The sequence below is a fragment of the Orycteropus afer genome, unplaced genomic scaffold (genome assembly GCF_000298275.1).
Source record: "Orycteropus afer afer isolate SDZICR_OR568_19922 unplaced genomic scaffold, OryAfe1.0 scaffold00156, whole genome shotgun sequence".
NCBI lineage: Eukaryota > Metazoa > Chordata > Mammalia > Tubulidentata > Orycteropodidae > Orycteropus > Orycteropus afer.
The window spans coordinates 194,863-213,882 of NW_006921743.1; the positions used below are offsets into that span (position 1 = coordinate 194,863).

A 19,020-nucleotide genomic window follows, 5' to 3' on the forward strand; every position below is an offset into this window, starting at 1 on the left:
CTTTTTTTGGTTACTGTTCCTGTGTGATTACATGGTGTGTTTTTCATCCATGGGCTTTTAGTTTTTTGATGGTTATTCAATTGTAATTTGTGTCTAACTGAATGGGAGACAACAACAGTCCCCATAAGATACAACTACACCAACAACTCCTGCAACTTCACTTACTGAGCAAGAGCCACTACCTCCTTCTCCACCAATGGGCCAACCATAAAAAACCACCAAGAATAGCCTGAATCACCCTTGGCTGCTCTTCACAAACAGTTAACAGAGATCTAAATACAACAATGCCACGATGCCTCGGAAACAAGAGTAAGTTTCAGAGTCTCTTCTGACAACCATTTTGGTCTTTTCTTCCTTTCCCGTCTTATTAATGACCTTTAACTTTCTTCATGCACGATGTCCTTGACATCATCCCACAACTTGGCTGGTCTTCAGTCATTGGCATTTAATGCATCAAAGCTACTCTTCAGATGGTCTCTAAATTCAGGTGGAATATACTCAAGGTCATATTTTTGCTCTGTAGACCTATATTAATTTTCTTCAGCTTCAACTTAAACTTGCTCTGGTGGCATAGTACCTGAGGCATTTGACTGCTAATCAGAAAACTGAAGGTTCAAACCCACCAGCCACTCCTCAGAAGGAAGATAGGGCAATCTTCTTCTGTCACTTCTTCCGTTTCCAACTCGAAAATTCAAGGAGGGGTCGCTATGAATCAGAATTGACTTGACAGCAGTGAGCTTGATGTTCCATAAGCAGCCATGGCCTTGTTCTGACTGATGACACTTAGCTTCTCTACCATCTCTTTCCACAAATATGTTGATTTGATTCCTGTGCATTCCATCTGGTGAGGTCCACATGTAAAGTTACTGTTTTGTTGTTATGTTATGTTATGTTATGTTATGTTATGTTGTTGAAAAAAAAGGTATTTGTAATGAGTGAGTTGTTGGTCTTGCAAAATTCTATCATGAGATCTCTGCATAATTTCTATCACCAAGGCTGTTACTTTCCAACTACCAAAGCTTCTTTGTTTCTAAATTTCACATTCCAACCACCAGTAATTATCAATACATCTTGATTGCATGTTAATCAATTTCAGATGGCAGAAATTGGTAAAAATCTTCAATTTCTTCATCTTTGGCTTTAGTAGGTGGTCTGTATATTTGAATATTAAAGTATTAATTGGTTTTCCTTCTAGGTGTATGGATATTATCCTATTACAGACAGCATTGTACTTCCGGATAGATCTTGAAATGTTCTTTTTTTTAAGATGAGTATGACACCATTCCTCTTCCTCATTCCTGGAATAGTAGACCACATGCCTGTCCAATTCAAAATGGCCAATATCAGTCCATTTCAGCTCACTAATACCTCAGATACTTACAACTAAGAAACAACAAAAGTTGTTTTTCTTACATAACCCCCATTGCCAGACAAAGATCCAAAAAGGCCTGGTGAGATTAATGAGCAGAAGCTGTCAAGATGGGAGCTTTCCAGCAGCCATCCCACTTTGTGGGCTCATACAGTTGAGGTTCTCCCCATTCATCCACTGGAATTACCTGAACAGAGATAGCACAGGTCAAGAGGTCACTGAACTCTATGACAATCACCACATGCAGTCATAGATCACCTGATCCACTCATACTCTCATGGCTACAAGGACAATTTATGCCAAAAACATTAATATTATACAAGGACATCTGAAAAATGGGGTGGCCTTTTCCAAAGAGTCAGAAAGAGAAGTTGGTAATAAACTAGAGTCTTAAAGAACTGGATGGTGCCCAGCTTCCATTACTGAACATTTTGATCAAAGATTCCATAGAAGTATCCTGACCAAAAGGTGAATATGGAAAACAGAATTTCAAACTTTCATGGACTCCTAAATTTCTGGAATGATGGAGACTAGATGAACCCCTGAAACTATTGCTTTGAGATAAATTTTAAACCTTAAACCAAAAATATTCCCCAAATTCTTCTTAAAACCAAACAACAGTTTAGCTTATCTAGTCAAGAATATCTGCCTTCATCATTGTGCTCTTTCCAATCTATCTGTATGGGATCAAATTGACAACAGCAAATCAAAAGATTGGATGACAAACAGGAAGGAGTCAGTTTACGTTAATTGGGGAAGAGGAATTCAGAAAAGAAGGGTAAGAATGGTTACATGTCTCAAAGAATGTAATCAATGTCACTGAAATAAAGATACAGAAAACAGTGAACTGGTATACATTTTGTTGAGTATATTCTCAGCAATGACCACTAATAAGTAAAATTAAAAAAAAAAAAAAAAAAGGAGGGCTCTTGACTCTGTCTGAAAGGACAGATACATTATCTATCTTAAAGAATAATGTACAGTGTAGAAGTGGACAGCCCCAGAAAGGTCAGCCTGGTATTAGGACTCAGATCCATGAGGAGAGAGTAACCTAGTGAGCCCCAATAAGAAAACAGATGCTGTGGGAAGCTTGGGACCCAGAGGTATTAGCTGTTAACAGTGGGAAGTCAGAGCCCTGTGGGTGAGTCCTTCCTAGCCCAGTTAATCCTGCAGGGGATGGGACCGCTCTGAACCTGGACTATGTCCATGTCATCATCCTGGTTATGATACTACACTATGGTTTTGCAAGATGTTACTAGCAGGGGAAACTAGATAAAGGATATATGGGATATCCCTGTACTATTGCTTCCAACTGCATGTGAATATACAATTATCTCAAAATACAACGTTTAATTTAAAAAACTTTTTAAAAGAAGGAAGATGAAGCTTCAGCATGCAGTCTGGAGTTTCACACTCTCTGAATTATCAACTAGTGAGCAAGAGTTTGCAGAAGGCTGACCTCTTAATCATCTAAGGAAACATGATTAAGACTCATATGTGTGAAACATTATTTATTTTTGCCAAAAGCAAGACTTCAGGCGCAGCATGCTGTTTGCAGAAAGCACTCTGACCACACAATGAATTCAGTAATAACTGATATTGTTACATACATGGGGGACTTTGAAGCCATTTCTCTCTCCACTGGGGACCGCCGGGACTTCCCCAGGTTCCAGGCCACTCCCACGGCTTTCCACATCACTTTCCTCTCCCTCTGTCCACACTCCATTAGTCTCTGCTGTGGAGGAACTCGACTCGGGTGACTTTGGCCATGAAAGGCTTGTGGGGTCTGCTTCCTCAGACGTTGCACAGCCACTCGACAATGCTATGGCATTATCAGCCTCCCTGGGGTTAGAAGGTGCCGCTGTGGTGCAGGCCTTGTCCTCCTCAGTTTTTATTCCCTCTGCTATTGATGGGCTGGAACAGCTGTTCCCTGAGGAGTCAAACGAGACCATTAAGAGATCTTCCTCTATATTATTATCAAGCAGAATGTTTTAAAACTACTTTCAATTAAATATGAACCTTCCTACCTGCACAAAACTTTCAAAGATATGATTATGAAAAGTCACAAAAGCATCACACTGCCTTTGCAGTTGTTAAGGGAAAGCTTTGGACTTTGGTGATAGGGAAAAAAAGAACAAAACAGAATCAAAAAGAGGGTCTACACCAAGCATTTCCATAAGCCAGGGCAATAACAATAATTTACCTAGGCAATGGCAATTTGAATTATTTCTAAAAATAAAGATTATATCCCAATACATGATGCTAAGAGCTGCTACTAATGAACCATCTAAGCTCAAAAGACACACGAAAGCCATGCAGATGCAATAATTATTTCCTGCACTAACTCTGTAACACTAATAGCATGTGACAGGAGAAGATCCTGGGAGGAACATCCTAGCACTTGTATTCCCTTTTCATCTGTATCCACCTTCTCCATTTCCTACATGCACACACATGCACACATGTTCAGCAGCATTTCTACTCCTCACATACTTGCTCTGATGCTAAGCCTAGCCAAGTCCCCTTTGGACTCGAGCATAAGAGGATGAGCTTTTAAATTAAGCACTCTGCCAGGTCTCAAAAGCTGGAGGTCAAAATGCAAGGAACCATGTAGTGAAAGAACTAATGAAACTGGGTCCCCTTGAGCCTAAATTCATAAAACATTTCATAAAGAAATTAAATAAACCAAGTGTGGTAGAGACCAATGTGAGGGACTAGAAAGAAACACCCATATGTATCATACAAATGGGAAGCCCTGGTTAAGCTCTCAACTGCTAACTCAAAAAGTTGTGGTTTTTATCAACCAGAACAACATAGGAGAAGGAAATGGCAGTCTGCTTCTGTAAAGATTGTATCTTTGGAAACACTTGGGGCAGTTCTACTCTGTGCTGTAAGGTCTCTCTGAGTCAGAATTGACTTGATGGAGTGGGTAGATTGGCAAGAGATGGTGGGAAAACCAAGTTCTTAAACAAGCATTCCTGATGAATTACACTAAATTCAAATCCTCACTAACAGAGTACTACAGGGTTTGGGTTTGTTTTTTGGTTTTTGTTTTTTTTTTTTGGTTTTGATTGTACAACTGCCTTCTCTGTGCTGTGCTGTCTGGAATTCCTTTTCCTACTTTATCAATCTTGCTAATAATATCTATTTACTTATCACAACTCATTTTACCTACCAGCTACTATAAGAACTTTTTCCTGTCCAGCCTCCTATTTCTGTGTGGGATTTTTCCTAGGAAGACCAACAATACCCTGTGCCATCTCTACCATGGTACTAACCATAAACCCAAACCACACCCACTGCCATCGAGTCAATTCCAACTCATAGTGACCTCCACAGGGTTTCTGAGGTGGTAAATCTTTATGGAAGTAGACTGTCCAGTCTTCCTTCTGCAGAGTGGCTGGTGGGTTTGAACAGCCAACTTTCTGGTTAGCAGTCAATACTGGATTATAATTATCTGTTTATTTATCTAGCTCTCCACCAAAGTACAATGAACTCCCTGAAAGAAAGTTTATGATTTAAACTCTATTTACACAGATATTTTGAGAGTAGAAGGTAATGAGGATAGAAAAACAGCCTAGGACCAGATTATTTAGGACCATGATAAGGACTTTATCATTTCTGAAAAAAAGGAATAAGATTAAGAAGAAGGTAGACAAGACTCCATCAACTTCTTCTAAAGGTCACTCTAACTCCCATATGGAGAACTGACTAGCAGGAGTGGCTAGGGCAGATGCAGGAAAATAGGAAGGAGGTTTGGTAATAAAGCAGGCAAGAGATGTGGATGTCCTAAACAGGGTTGGAAGCAGTAGAGGTGATAGGATCCGGGCACAGTCCAAAGACTGAAGGATTTACTGGTGTACTGGGTGAGAGAAAGACACACATTTCCAATAACCTCATTTAGAGAGAGGAGGAAAGCTGTAATAAATATCAAAGAGGCACAGCATTAAAGCAGTTTCTGAGAAACTTGCTACAAAAGGGGAAGAAGGACAGTAGTTAAGACTCAGAAACAATGGGTTTTAGTTTTGATAAAGGACCCTTCACTAGATTAACTTTTTATTTTTGTTGTTCTTTTTTAAAACCTTAATCTTTTATCATCTTCTTAAAATTAAGCCAAAAGCTAAGAATTTTCAAAGAACTATCTGTAATTGTGTTTCTCTGTTCCAGGTGAATTCCAGAGAAGCTTTCTGAACGTGTATTGAATATATTGTAAACTGAGTTGCACTATAAAAACTTTTTTAAATTTCAGAATCTTCATTTTTATTAAACCAAATACAGGCACTGATGGCTCCAATTCCATTCCATGTAGCAGTGCTGCTCCTAACTTTTGTACCATTGCCTCAGGCTTCCCATTGAGTTACCCTCTAATTTTCAATAGCTTATTGGTTAAGCTACCTGCAGTAGTAAGACACCTATCTTCAGGCATCAGGTCATCTATCACTTGTAGGAGAAGCACAGTCAGCCACTTACTCACCTGAAAGGTTGATGTTATGTGACAAGTCCTGATCTGGATGCATCCTGTCAGTATAGATCTCTTCAGAGAGTGCTCCTGTCTCACTCAGCTTCTCAGCTGCTTCTGGGTTTTCACTGACCTTGAGCTGGTCTGTGGCTGGGTTAGGTGTCGGGAATCTGGCCCCATCAGCAATGGCTGAGGTTTCCTCATCCTCCTCAGTTTTAGACCTTTTAGGGTGAGACCTCGTGCACTGGAAGCTACAAGATAATCCACAGTCAGAGCAGAATGTTTACAAAGGATGAGATAAAGTACACACCAGTACAAATGTTATTTTCACTGACTTAAGGGAAAATAGACAATGTTTTAACCATTTTGCTAAGGCAATCTTCACAACTGATACATTTAACTTTGAAATCTATCTTAACAATAGTTTTAAAAAACAAGGTACCACCTATACAACTATGAGACCAGAAGAACTAGATGGTGCCCAGCTACCACTGCCATCCACTTGGAAGGGATGTAGGAGATCCTGCATAAAGAGGGAGAACAATGTGGAACAAAACTCAAAATCATTTGGAGGAAAAAAAAAAAAAAGAAGGTGGGGACCAGGTTTGCTGGTCCAATAGAGCCTGGTGTAACCACTGAGACTATGGCCCCTAGCTGCCCTTCAGGTCTGGAATTGAACCCACAACTGTGGTTGCCAGCCAAACAAAGTACAGGCATGTGAGTTAAACATTTACCTCAAGCTGACACACGCCCTGGAGAGAACAATCATGGGAGAAGGAAGGGCTGCTTATGCACAGGGAGACAGCTCAGGGTGCAGAAGAGTATGAAGGGATGGACACTGGGAGGAGGTAACTATGGGGAGGAAGTGGGAGGGGAGCTGCTGCATTGTAAATTTTGGTCAATGACATGAGACAAAGTATATGTGAACTGCTGTATGAAAAGTGAATTTACTCTGTAAATCTTCACCCAAATCCTAATAAAAAAAAAAAAAAAAAAGGTACCAAAAAGTAAAATTCAAACAATTGTAAATTATTGCTTTTTAAACATTACTGAAAAAAAAGGTGAAAAAGTCCTTGCTAAAATTTTATGACAACAGTGAAAGAAGTCTGTGGTTAAATAAAGTAAAAATTGATGACATGGGGAGGAACTAAAATCCATAAATAAAATGTGATTTGGGCAATGAAGAAAGGAAAAGAAAACCAGGAGATCGCCTAAAGCTGTTGTTAAAATTGGAATAAATTATTTGCATTACAAAGTGAACTGACTACTTTTTCTTGCCTTTTCTATAATTCTCAAGCATGCATGAAATCCTAAGAGTAAATGCCACTTGGCCACAGATTCCCAGGTGATCCTTACGTCTAGTTGATCCTTATGTGTACATAAGGATCACCTGGGGATCTTGTTAAAACATAGATTCTGATTCCATCCATCTGGGGTGGAAATGCAAATTCTCAGCAGGAGGTTGTACTGGAATGAACCTGTTTGAAGCCTTGGCCAAACCATCATTATCTAAAGGAATTAAGAGAGGAAGAAGATTAACTGTGTTTAATATTTAATATCAACTCGTTGTCTTCAGAGTGGGCACCATTTTTATTTTTCCTCTTTTAGCATTTTCCAGCAAGTCTATCACTTGACAGCTTTCTCATAGATGCCATTTTGTATATGGTACAGCATTTCTAGTACTTTCCTCTGGAAATAGTTACAAAACAAATGAAACCAGCATGTGTTTCAGTATCCAAAACACACATAAACACACAACTCACATGTAATACACACACACAAGAAACAGCACAACATTAAGCACTGTAGGAAGTTAGGGAGGGCAGAGATCAGAGATGAAGGAGGTAGCCAGGAATAAGCTATGTCAATTAGCACTGACAGCTGCTGCCGATGAGGGTAATAGCATTAGTAGCATCAACACCATCATCACTGGAAATAAGAATTTATGTGGACCAACTATAGCACAAAATCTGTTGCCATGCAGTTGATTCCAACTCATAATGACACTATGGGAGAGTAGAACTGCCTCATCTTTCTCCTGCAGAGCCACTGGTGAGCCTGAACTGATGACCTCTCAGTTAGCCATTGATCACTTAACCACAGATAAAATAAGATGGCTGGCATCTCTGTTAGGTTTCAATGGGTTATTCCCTCCATTAGATTTTCCTAGACAGAGGATTACTTAAGGGAGATTGTTGTTGTTGTTGTTGTTATGTGCCGTCGAGTCGGCCCCGACTCATAGCGACCCCTCCTTGGGTTTCCGAGGCAGTATCACTACGGAAGTAGGATTGCCCAACCTTCCTTCCGAGGAGTGGCTGGTGGGTTTGAACCGCCAGCCGTCTGGTTAGCAGGCAAGTGTCTTAGCCACTATGCTACAGATTAGCAATCTGTAATGATCAAGCCATGAGGCTGAGCATATTTTAAAAAAGCCGTTCTAACTAAGTGAGCATTGTCTGTTGTTTTAGTTAATGAAAGGCCATTTCTGATCTGTTAATTGTCATAGATCATCTCTATCACCCCAAAGGACCCTTTGGTTAATACCTAGGAAAGCAGATCACACACCTAATGAGAGCACTGGGATTTCTGTCAGTTGAAGAGCAATTCTCAAGATGCTCTGCTGATTTTCTTCTGAACTCAAGACTGACTCCTCCTCCCCCTCCCAAAGCTGGCTTCTTTAGTAATGGATATTGAGACATTTGTCAAAGACATTGACCCTCTAAACCAGTGTTTCTAAAATCTTTTATAATGTAACCCCTAAGTAAGGTGTACATTTCCAATGGTGACACAATGCACATACGCACACATGCTCACATGTCATGAATCAGTACTTATCTGTATCACATGAGACACGCTATGCTACATTTTACTCTATTTTACTTCCTAATTTTAAAATGTCAGTCCTGGTCCACTAGATTGATTTGAAAACTGTTTTAAAAATCACTGATGTAAACTATAGGGTGAAGTATCAAAAACTGACCTTTATTTCTGTCCACAAGAGACTGTTTTTCAGTGAGAAATCTCTTATAAAGTAGAGAAATATGACTCTATGTCCTTAAAAAGCCTTTGTTCACTGCTAATCTAAAATAGTAGAAAATATGTGCTGGGGGTGAGGGTGGGGGAGGGGAGTCAGAAAATAAGTGTCAGAGTGTGGCAAACTTAAAATCAGTGTTAATAAGTAAATGCAAAAGATGAGAAACAAGCTATACATACAAACACAGGGGACTAGTTAAATACAGGCAGGCACTAAAAATTATGTTGTAGCAAATCACTTAACTACAGCAAAGTACACTCACAAAAGGGGTCCTCAAATTGCTAATAGAGCATAGTCCCAGTCTTGGAAAGGTGCATAATGTTATATATTATGTGTATGTGTATATGTATGGTATATGTGTGTGTGTGTGTGTGTGTATGTATGCATGCAAAAGATATATACAAAATGTTAACACTAGTTGTCTCTGGATAGCGAGCTTATGGGTGATTCAGAATGCCTTCATTATTCTTTTCCTTATTTTACAAGGTTTCTTCAATGCATAAATACTATTACTTTTATAATCAGAAAGAAAAACTTTGGTTAATATAGAAGAGAAAAAATATAAACTAGAAAACATAAGAGCTTAAAAGGAAAGGGCAGCATAAGGACCTGAGCAACACAACACGTCCTATTCAATGGGTTTGTAACTCTTTCATGACCCATGGTACATATAGTGCCAACCTACATTTTCAGCCTCTGGGGTTAGTGGGAAGCTTCTATCCCACTTTTAGTGCATACTCCCATCTGGTGGGAGCCTATATGACAGCTTGAATCTGAAGAAACAAGCCTCATCCCACCAACCTCAGTACTAGAGACCCTCCAGGACATTTGTGTCCTGCTAATTGTATCAAAATCCATACGAACTCAAAAAAAATTTTTTCATTTTACTAAAAATGCCTTCAAAATGCATGTTTTCAACAAAAAGTCAAAGCAGAAAATAATTTGGTCGTGAAATAGTTTTACTCAACATACAGTGAGTGGTAAACCCAAGATGCCCGCAGCAGGCTCAAAAGCTTCTGGAATGGCACTGCTACAGAAATGGAATGGAGGGTGACATTCACAGGGACACTATGCCTCAGAGACACCACACACTGCTTTACAAAGGATGCTGCAAAAGAGAACAAAATCAAGTGTATAAAATGTGGTAAAATACGGGCACCTAGATGAGAAAAACAGTATGTTTCACAAATGAAGACAAGAACTACTCACATCAGAAAGAAAATCAGTAGTAGAATGAAAACATTGGAAATCAAGTTAGTGAAGTTGATAGAAAAAAGGAGATGAATAGCAAGAACCAATATGATTTTAAATATGTTACAGTAAAGAAGCTATTTGTTCTATTTGCCATGTATAGTGACTTCAGAAACATTCCACTGTCAAACACAATATACTCCTCTTCCTACAACTATTTATTTATTATACTTCTCAAGAATTGAAAATATTTTACCTCAAACTTTTAGTAAAATATTAAGTAAATACATGATGAATAAGTGGGAAAAAGCAAACAGATTGGCTTTGGGAACATCGTGTTCAATGACAGACTTTATCGGCGCAAATACAGTGTGATGTTGGGGGAGGGATGGTTGGGGAGGGGTCACTACCTCTTGGATGCTTTTCGGACCTTCTTCCTCCTCTGCAGCCATGCCTTGACTTCTGGGGTGGATTCTGGAGTAGGCTTTGTGTGATCGATGGTGTAGATATCCTTTCCTTGCTTCCAAAGCTGGTATCTGTCTGGCTGAAATTTCTTCACAAAGATGTCCATTGAAATTTTCACCATGTCTTTCCTACAGGTGCACTGAAACACAGCAGGGTTGGAGTACTTTAAGTATTTCAGCAGCTCCATAGAAATCACATCTAGGCAAACCTTGAATGGACCAGACATGAGTATTTATTCATTACATAACTGAGGATAATGTTTCACATTTTTAAACATACAGTGAGTGGTAATTTCTTCTGAGTGGAGGTGGCAACCTATATATTCACATTTAGAAATGGGAAAGTAAGATGAAGACATACTTTGTAGAGTTCACCAGCAACCATGGACCAGAACTAAAAGGAAAGTGTGTGCATCTGAAAGGATGCCTGCGATAGAAGGATAACCCACCCATCATAAGGATGTATCAATGAGCTGAAATCTGAAAGGTCTGTCAGGCTGAAAACTCTGGTAGGTATGGAACAAAAGTAGTTAGTGACTTTGTGATTAGAACACTTTACCCAATGGAAGGAGATGAAGTTTCTCCAAGAAAGATTTTAATCACATTCATGTTTATCCAGAAACATGTGCTCACAAGTTAACCAAATACTAATTCAGGAGTAAATGAACATTCTCTTCCATATCACATCACAAACAACAAAAATACCATCCTATCAACTGTGTTTAGGTGAGAATTTCAGAGATTGTCTTTAATCCATTAGGATCCTAACTGTCATGAATATATAGTTATCAAAGTCTTTTATATAACAAGTTTCCTATAAAGGCTTAATTAAATCAGGTCTAAGTCAACACTCTATGCACTCATCATTCGAATGACAATACAAAAGTAGTCTGAAAGATTAAACTGATATATCTTGACAATCCAAAACATATCCGGTCACAGAATGTTTAAATGAATAGTCTTGACACAATCAGTCTCTCAGTATCTTGGCATTACAATTACCATATCCAGGCAAATTAGTTCCCAAGTCACAGTAATCTCCAGCTCCACACTTCATAGAGTCTAAGGTTGATGGGCATTATGATTTGGAAGTTCAGGCAACATTATCTTGCACTCAACATGCTTAAAAACCAACTTCACAGTCAACTGCAAACATTCAGTCACTATCAATGATACCACTATTCTTCCATATTCCTAAATTCCCTTTTTCTGATCCTTCCCTGGCCTTCCACCCCCAGAAATCTAATCTGTTGCCATATCCAGTTAATTCTTCCTCTAAAATGTCTCCTGCCTAAGTTTCTCCTGCCAAAATAACTTCCTACTTCAGTGTCAGACCTTGAATTCTAGAATAACAAGACTGACTAATTTCCTTGCCTATATCTAACACCAATCCATCCTTAGCTGTTACTTTAATCTCCCTCAAATATCTTCTAATCTTTCATTTTTTTAGTTCAATAAGGTTGAATGACACTGCTCTGCTGATACAGTAAAACATGAGTTCCCAAACATGGCACTCAAGGGCTGAGTTCCCAAACATGGCATTCAAGGGCTCCAAGATTTGATTGCACCATTGAGATTTGCAGATTTCTCTAATACTGCAGATCAGCATGCATCCACAGTCCACCCCAACAAGGGGAGCCCAGTCCCAGGAGCCCAGATGCAGCACATGCTTGCCTATCCCAGCATATCAGCTCCTACCACAGTCTCATCCAGAAAAAAGTCATCCTTGTTCACATTGAATGCAATTTGACCACCCCTCTAATGCTTTCTTTGTTCCTCTGAACCTAATATATTTAGCTACACCACAGCTTTCTATTACTAGTTATTTACTAGTATTACAGAGTTCTAAGTTATTTTGTTTTAATTATCTTGCCTTAAGAGTGTAGAAAATAAGAATCATGGGAAATAAAAGGACATGTTGATTTGAAATTCAATCTTTTGACTAAAGGAAGGAATAAAAAGTTGAAGTCTTCAGTGGAAGTTTTCCTATTTTGTTACACTGTTATTAATGTTTGCTTCATGAAGGAAAATAAAGGAGTGGACCAATGACAATGATCCTTTCTATGAACTAACTGAGGTAAAGCATCCTTAGAAGAGATAGGCTGGGAAAGTGAAGAACACTATTTGTAAGGAAAATGTCTTGAAAAAACAGCTTTAACCTGATATTAATCTTGTTTACTCAGATGGTGCTTTAATGCCCAATTCACATACATATGGCTTCCATGCTGTGAATGAGCTATACATCAGGGGAACTAACAGTAGGCAAGGCATGGTCAAGAAGGGTCACAGACATCAAATCTATCACAGCCACATCCAAGAGGAGAACCAGGCTTTAAAAGGTTCCTGTTTTGGGAACTGAAACTGAAATTAGGGATGTTACATGAGCAGTGACAATACCTACTTACTTACTTCTTTGTCCCTATGTTGAAGCCTGAGTGTGTAAACTGAATTCAATGGACACCTGTGGGAGGCTTAGGCTACACCCCTCCCATTGCTCCTCTAGCCAATTCAATAATAAAGATCTTGAAAAGAGTCTCAATCTTTCTCAATTTAGAAAGTATAAGTTTCTTTAGCATGAGAGATTCTGTATTACACTTTAATGTCCCCTTCCCCTTTTCCACATAGTGGTGAACGCATTTGGCTGCTAATGAAAAGATCAGAGGTTCAAACCGACCGTTACTCCATGGGACAAAGATGAGGAAGTCTGCTTCTGTAAATATTTACAGCCTTGGAAATCCTACAGGACCACTAGGAGTCAGAATCCACTCAACAGCAATGGGTCCCCTTTTCCATAAGTCTTGAATTTTGGGAACACACAATAAGATATCCCACTTGACTGAGTGCTGCACTGACTAGAAATGCAATGGAAAGATGAAATCTTCATTTTTACATATTTAGAAATAAAAAACCACAAAATACCAAATCTAATACAAAGAGTGATATCAGAGTCCTTTCAGAAGGTCAGAAAAATCTACTCTTGTTAGTACTGACAAATAACAATGCCCATCTAAACCCCTGTGATGATCAAATGAGATCACTTAGAAGAATGCACCACATAATCAGTAAGCAAGGGATAAAAAAAACAGTCATGTTTAAAAAAAAAAAGTATAGACTACATATTGGTACAAACGACAATAACCGATAACAGGCAATACTTCTAAAGCAAACTTTTGATACACAATCAAAACCATAACAATGCCAATTCTAATTCCTTCTTTTAAGAAAATATATACCATTAAAATGTTAAGTCCCAGTGTAAGGAGTATTGTTTTCACTGAATTCTCATGTATTTCACTATCTTAAGACTTATGACACAGAATCATCATTATTTGTTTACCAGGTGTCTCAGAAAATCAAATTCATCTATTACTTACACTGAAAACTAGCAATCAAATTTAAAGATGAAAATGGCTTTAAAAACCAGTACCTTTCTAAGACAAAAAACACTGGTAGTCATTTGAATGTGGAATTAGAATTTTCATATAACCACAATATATAATTAATAATATGAGAAGTTAATACTTACCAAAACAGCTAAACTGAAGTATCATCTTAACATACTTTCTTTGGGACACACAAGATGGCTAATTAAAAAGTGTATCTTGTGCAAATGTCTGGCAAGGATAGCTTTGAAATATGCAAAAATGTAAAGATACTCTCTTTTTCAGTCTATTTATAAACATTAAATGATAATTAGGAAGAAATTAAAGGAAAAATACCTTAAAATTAGATTTGATGGCAGTGAACGAGCAGCAACCATCTGAACACTAGGGGTGAAGAAACACGTTGTAAAATGTTGTACGTGAGATGTATTCACAGAGGATGAAGTCAACAATGAATGTCATCGTTAGTGGTAACCGAGTCAATTTTAACTCATGGTAACCCCATGTGTACAGATTAGAACTGCTTGCTCCACAGGATTTTTCAGGCAGTGACCTTTCAAAAGAAGATCACCAGGCCTGTCTTCCGAGGTGCCTCAGAGCGGGTTCAGGCTGCCACCCTTCTGGTCAGCGGCAAAGTGCTTAATTGTCTGTACCAGCCAGAAACTCCTCAACAATAAAACCCACCAAAAATCACTGTCTAATTAATGGTATAGGAGAGATACAAACATGAGATTATCCCTTTAAAATCTGATTTGGGATCAGTATGTCTTAGAAGATAAGGAAAAGAAAGCCTCATAAGTGTTTAAAAGTCTGTATTCAAGGGGCAAGGTTGTGGTCACTGCTTGGTCACAGCCAGCTACCCAGAGCAACCGAGTAGTTGATCCTGTGGGCTTGGGACCATAGTCGCAGGGGACATCAAGCTTAATTGGCATAACATACTATACAAAACATTGTTCCACCTCCTACTTTGGCGAGTAGTGACTGGGATCTTAAAAGCTAGCAAGCTGCCATCTAGATGCAACGATGGGTCTTTCCTTGTCAAGAGCAAAGAAGAAAGAAGAAAACCAAAATTAATGGAAACAATCAGTCCTAGCGACTGGTACACCATCTGATCTGCAACCTATACAACTATGAGACCAGAAGAACTAGATGGTGCCCAGCTACCACCATCAACCACTTGGAAGGGATGTAGGAGATCCTGGATTAAAGAGGAAGAACAATGTGGAAAAAAACTCAAAATCATTTGGAGGGACAAAAAAAATAATAATAAAGATGGTGGGGACCAGGTTTGCTGGTCCAATAGAGCCCTGATGGAACCACTGAGACTATGGCCCCTAGCTGCCCTTCAGGTCTGGAATTGAACCCACACCTGTGGTTTCTAGCCAAACAAAGTACAGGCATGTGAGTTAAACATTTACCTCAAGTAGACACATGCCCTGGAGGGAACAATCATGGGAGAAGGAACGGTTGCTTATGTACAGGGAGACAGCTCAGGGCGCAAGAGAGTACGGAGGGATGGTCACAGGAAGAAGTAACTATGGGGAGGAAGTGGGAGGGGAGCTGTTGCATTGTGGTAAACTGTGGTCAATGACATGAGACAAAGTATATGTGAACTGCTGTATGGAAAGTGAATTTGCTCTGTAAATCTTCACCCAAATCACAATAAATAATAATAATAATAAATAAAAAAGTCTGTATTCAAACACCAGCTGCACTATTTACTACTTGTGTAACCTCATACTTTCCTCATCTGAAAAACTGTGAGTAAAACTGGTAACTATCTTATGTGGCTGATACAAGGATCAAACTTTTAGTTATAGTAAAGCAATTATCCACTGCCATCAAGTCGACTCCAACTCATAACGACTCCCATAGGATTTCCAAGACTGTAAATCTTTCTGGAAGTAGATTGCCTCATCTTTCTCCTGTGGAGTAGCTGGTGGGTTTGAACTGCTGACCTTCTGGTTAGCAGCCAAATTCCTTACCCACTGCACCATCAGAGCTCCTTAGTAAAGCAATCAGTACCCAAAGAAAAAAACAAAACCCACTGCCATCCAGTTGATTCCAACTCATAGCGACCCCCACTGAGTTTCCAAGGCAGTAAATTTTTACAGAAGTAAATTGCCCAGTCTTCCTTCCACGGAGTGGCTCGTGGGTTTGAACCACCAACCTTCTGGTTAGCAGGCAGATGCCTTAGGCATTGTGCTATGAGAGCTCCTTAAAGCAATTAGTATAGTATAAAATGATTGCTGTTAGGTATCAAGCTAATTTTTCAGCTCACAGAGATCCCATGTGACAGAACAGAACTGTCCCATAGGGTTTCCTAGGCTGTAATCTTTATGGGAGCAGATCATCAGGTCTTTTTCTCACAGAGCCACTGGGTGGGTTCAAACAGCCAACCTTTCTGTTAACAGCCAAGCGCTTAGCTGTTATGGCACCAGCGCTCCTTCTTCCAACTGACTACTTGGACACAATCGCATAAGAAGTTCATCTGTCCCTGGAACGAACCTGAGAACAGTTGGTAGACACACCACAAGTGTCTGGGACTCATTATTCTTGTTTTTTATGCACAATATTATGCCATGTTGATAGTCTATTCCATCTAGCTAACAATTTCCCAAAGTAAGTTTCCTCTTCTCCTTCTGCTTCTAATAGGTTCAGATTAATTTCTTCTGGATATTTTTTCCAGCTTCACCATGCCAGGATATGTCTCCCTTATAAAGTGAGGCAATTATAAAGCAATTTAAGGTAGGGGACTAGAAACTCTATCTTTCTGACCCATGAGAGTACTGTTCAGACAGACAAAGAAAAACTGAACAAGAGGAAGGGGAATGGATTCAAATAGCCTGCTCCAGGGGTCCCCAAAAGATTCTGCAGAAATTATTTTCAGAATTTCTGCTTCTCAACACCTAGCTGAGGATCTGATGGAAAGGCTGTGGAAGCGCAGAGTTATAGATAGTCAGCATCACACGCTTGCTGTGCTGTGTAAAATACAGCATGAAATTGAACCGTTTAGTATATAGGGAAAGATGGAGTTATTTTGTTCTGAATTTACCCATTGCGTGCCACACTTCTGATGGCTGATATATTTTGGTAAAATCAGAGAAAAATGTGACTCTGCACTCTTAGGAATCTAAATGTTTTATGAACATAAATATTTGCTCACACAAGTCTATAAGACCATGTATGAGAACAGGCAGAAATGGCATGAAAATATGTAACATATAACCTTTCACCTAAATGCTCAAATATATTGACTTCCATTTTTTAGTGTCTTTCAGATATGTCTTTCTAACTGACTGTTGCTGTTGTTATTAGGTGCTGCTGACTCAACTCCAACTCATAGCAACCCTACAGGTGTGTCAGTGAACTGCCCATACAGGCTTCTATGCTGTCATCTTTACGGAAGTAGATTGCCAGGTCTTTCTTCCACGGAGTTGCTGAGTGGGTTTGAATTGCCAACCTTTTCGTTTGCATCTGAACACATGACCAATGCACAATCAGGGCTCCTTCTGTTAGCTGAATACTTGGACACAATCATATTAGAAGTTCATTCTGCACCTGGAATGACCTTAGAAAGTAAATCATCCACACAAAGAACCATAATTCATGGGTGAGAAACTAAGGAACACAATGCTGAAAGTCACAAGGTGAGTGAATGGGGAAAATGCTCATGTGATGCAAGACTCTGTATCCTACCCACCAGCCTCTCTGAGATTTTCAGTTTCCCATTCACGGTGTACAGACGCTGAGTAAAGCAATAGCGTGAATAGAGAACCAGCCACCTTCCAGGTCTAAGGGCCATGCTGACCACAGTCAATACTATCTAATTGATGGTGGAGGTGGCCACCTCTTCTCCATTCCTGCTGAATTGGAGAGGAAGACTGTACCCCTTACCCTCTTCCATCCTTTCTGTACAGTTCTAACACTGATTTTCATGCACTAATGTAGACAAATACTAAGGAAGACAGATATTTTTTAAAAAGGGGGGAAGGAGGGAAGCATGAGTATAAACAAGGAAAAAAATTAATAAAATGGCCATGCAATCATTATACCTTTCCTAGAATGCAGTCTCAAGATGGTATGGATGAAGGATGCCCTTACTTGGAAGAAACAAAAATAACCTAACAGCTATTAAATAAATTCTTGTTGAAGAACTGTCGAGTTGAATCCGACTCATAGTAGATGCCATGTGACAGAGCAGAACTGCCCCCTGGGGTTTTCTAGGCTATAATCATTACAGGAGCAGACTGTCAGGTCTTTCTTCCATGGAGTCACTGGGTAAATTCCAACCACCAGCCTTTTGGTTACCAGTCACGCATTTAACCATTGTACCACCAGGGGTCCTTAAATAAATTCTTTGTTGTTGTTGTTGTTATGTGCCGTCGAGTCGGCCCCGACTCATAGCGACCCCTCCTTGGGTTTCCGAGGCAGTATCACTACGGAAGTAGGATTGCCCAACCTTCCTTCCGAGGAGTGGCTGGTGGGTTTGAACCGCCAGCCGTCTGGTTAGCAGGCAAGTGTCTTAGCCACTATGCTACCAGAGCTCCCAAATAAATTCTAGATTACTGTATTTGTAAATCTTATATGTATGTACTGAATTTTGAACTTCAGGGTAAAAACGAACCCCTGCCTTATTTAGCAATCCTGTCATGAACACTATAATGCACTCCATGCACTGTGATAACAAATCCTCTGTTACTGAAAACTCTCTGGTAATGCTTCTAAAATATAAAACTACCAGATTAAAACTAACCAGGCTAAAAAAACAATGCCTTTAGGAAAAAGTGTAATTTATTTTCACTTTTTCATGCTAACAGTATGGTCAGAAATTTAACACTAAACAAAATAAGGAAAACAATTTTGTTGAAAATACTTTTTTAAAAAATTAAGTGAGAATACATACTTTTTCAGACACACTTCTTTGGACAAACACAAAGCAGTACTCTAAGTAAATAATTCAGCATTTCATATTCATTTTATATGGCAAGTCCCTCCTTCCCACTCAAGTATGAGGATATGTCTGGCATTGTTATTCTTTTCAGTAAAGCATTATTTCTCTAGGCATCTATGAGGAAGAGATAATTTTCCCCTGTGTTGTTTTGTCATTGTTAAGTGCCGTC

General features: G+C 39.2%; 1 protein-coding gene across 1 annotated transcript in view; it reads right to left on the reverse strand.

Moving 5' to 3' along the window:
• KDM4C (lysine demethylase 4C) overlaps nucleotides 1-19,020 on the reverse strand; it is a gene marked incomplete at its 3' end in the record, with an annotated part of 396,913 nt that overhangs the window by 175,325 nt on the left and 202,568 nt on the right. Inside the window, exons 8-10 of the mRNA XM_042781719.1 lie at nucleotides 10,461-10,654; nucleotides 5,844-6,079; nucleotides 2,980-3,299 (exon numbers count right to left, since the gene is read on the reverse strand). Coding sequence (XP_042637653.1) covers nucleotides 2,980-3,299; nucleotides 5,844-6,079; nucleotides 10,461-10,654 — 750 coding nt within the window. The remainder of the gene's footprint in view (nucleotides 1-2,979; nucleotides 3,300-5,843; nucleotides 6,080-10,460; nucleotides 10,655-19,020) is intronic.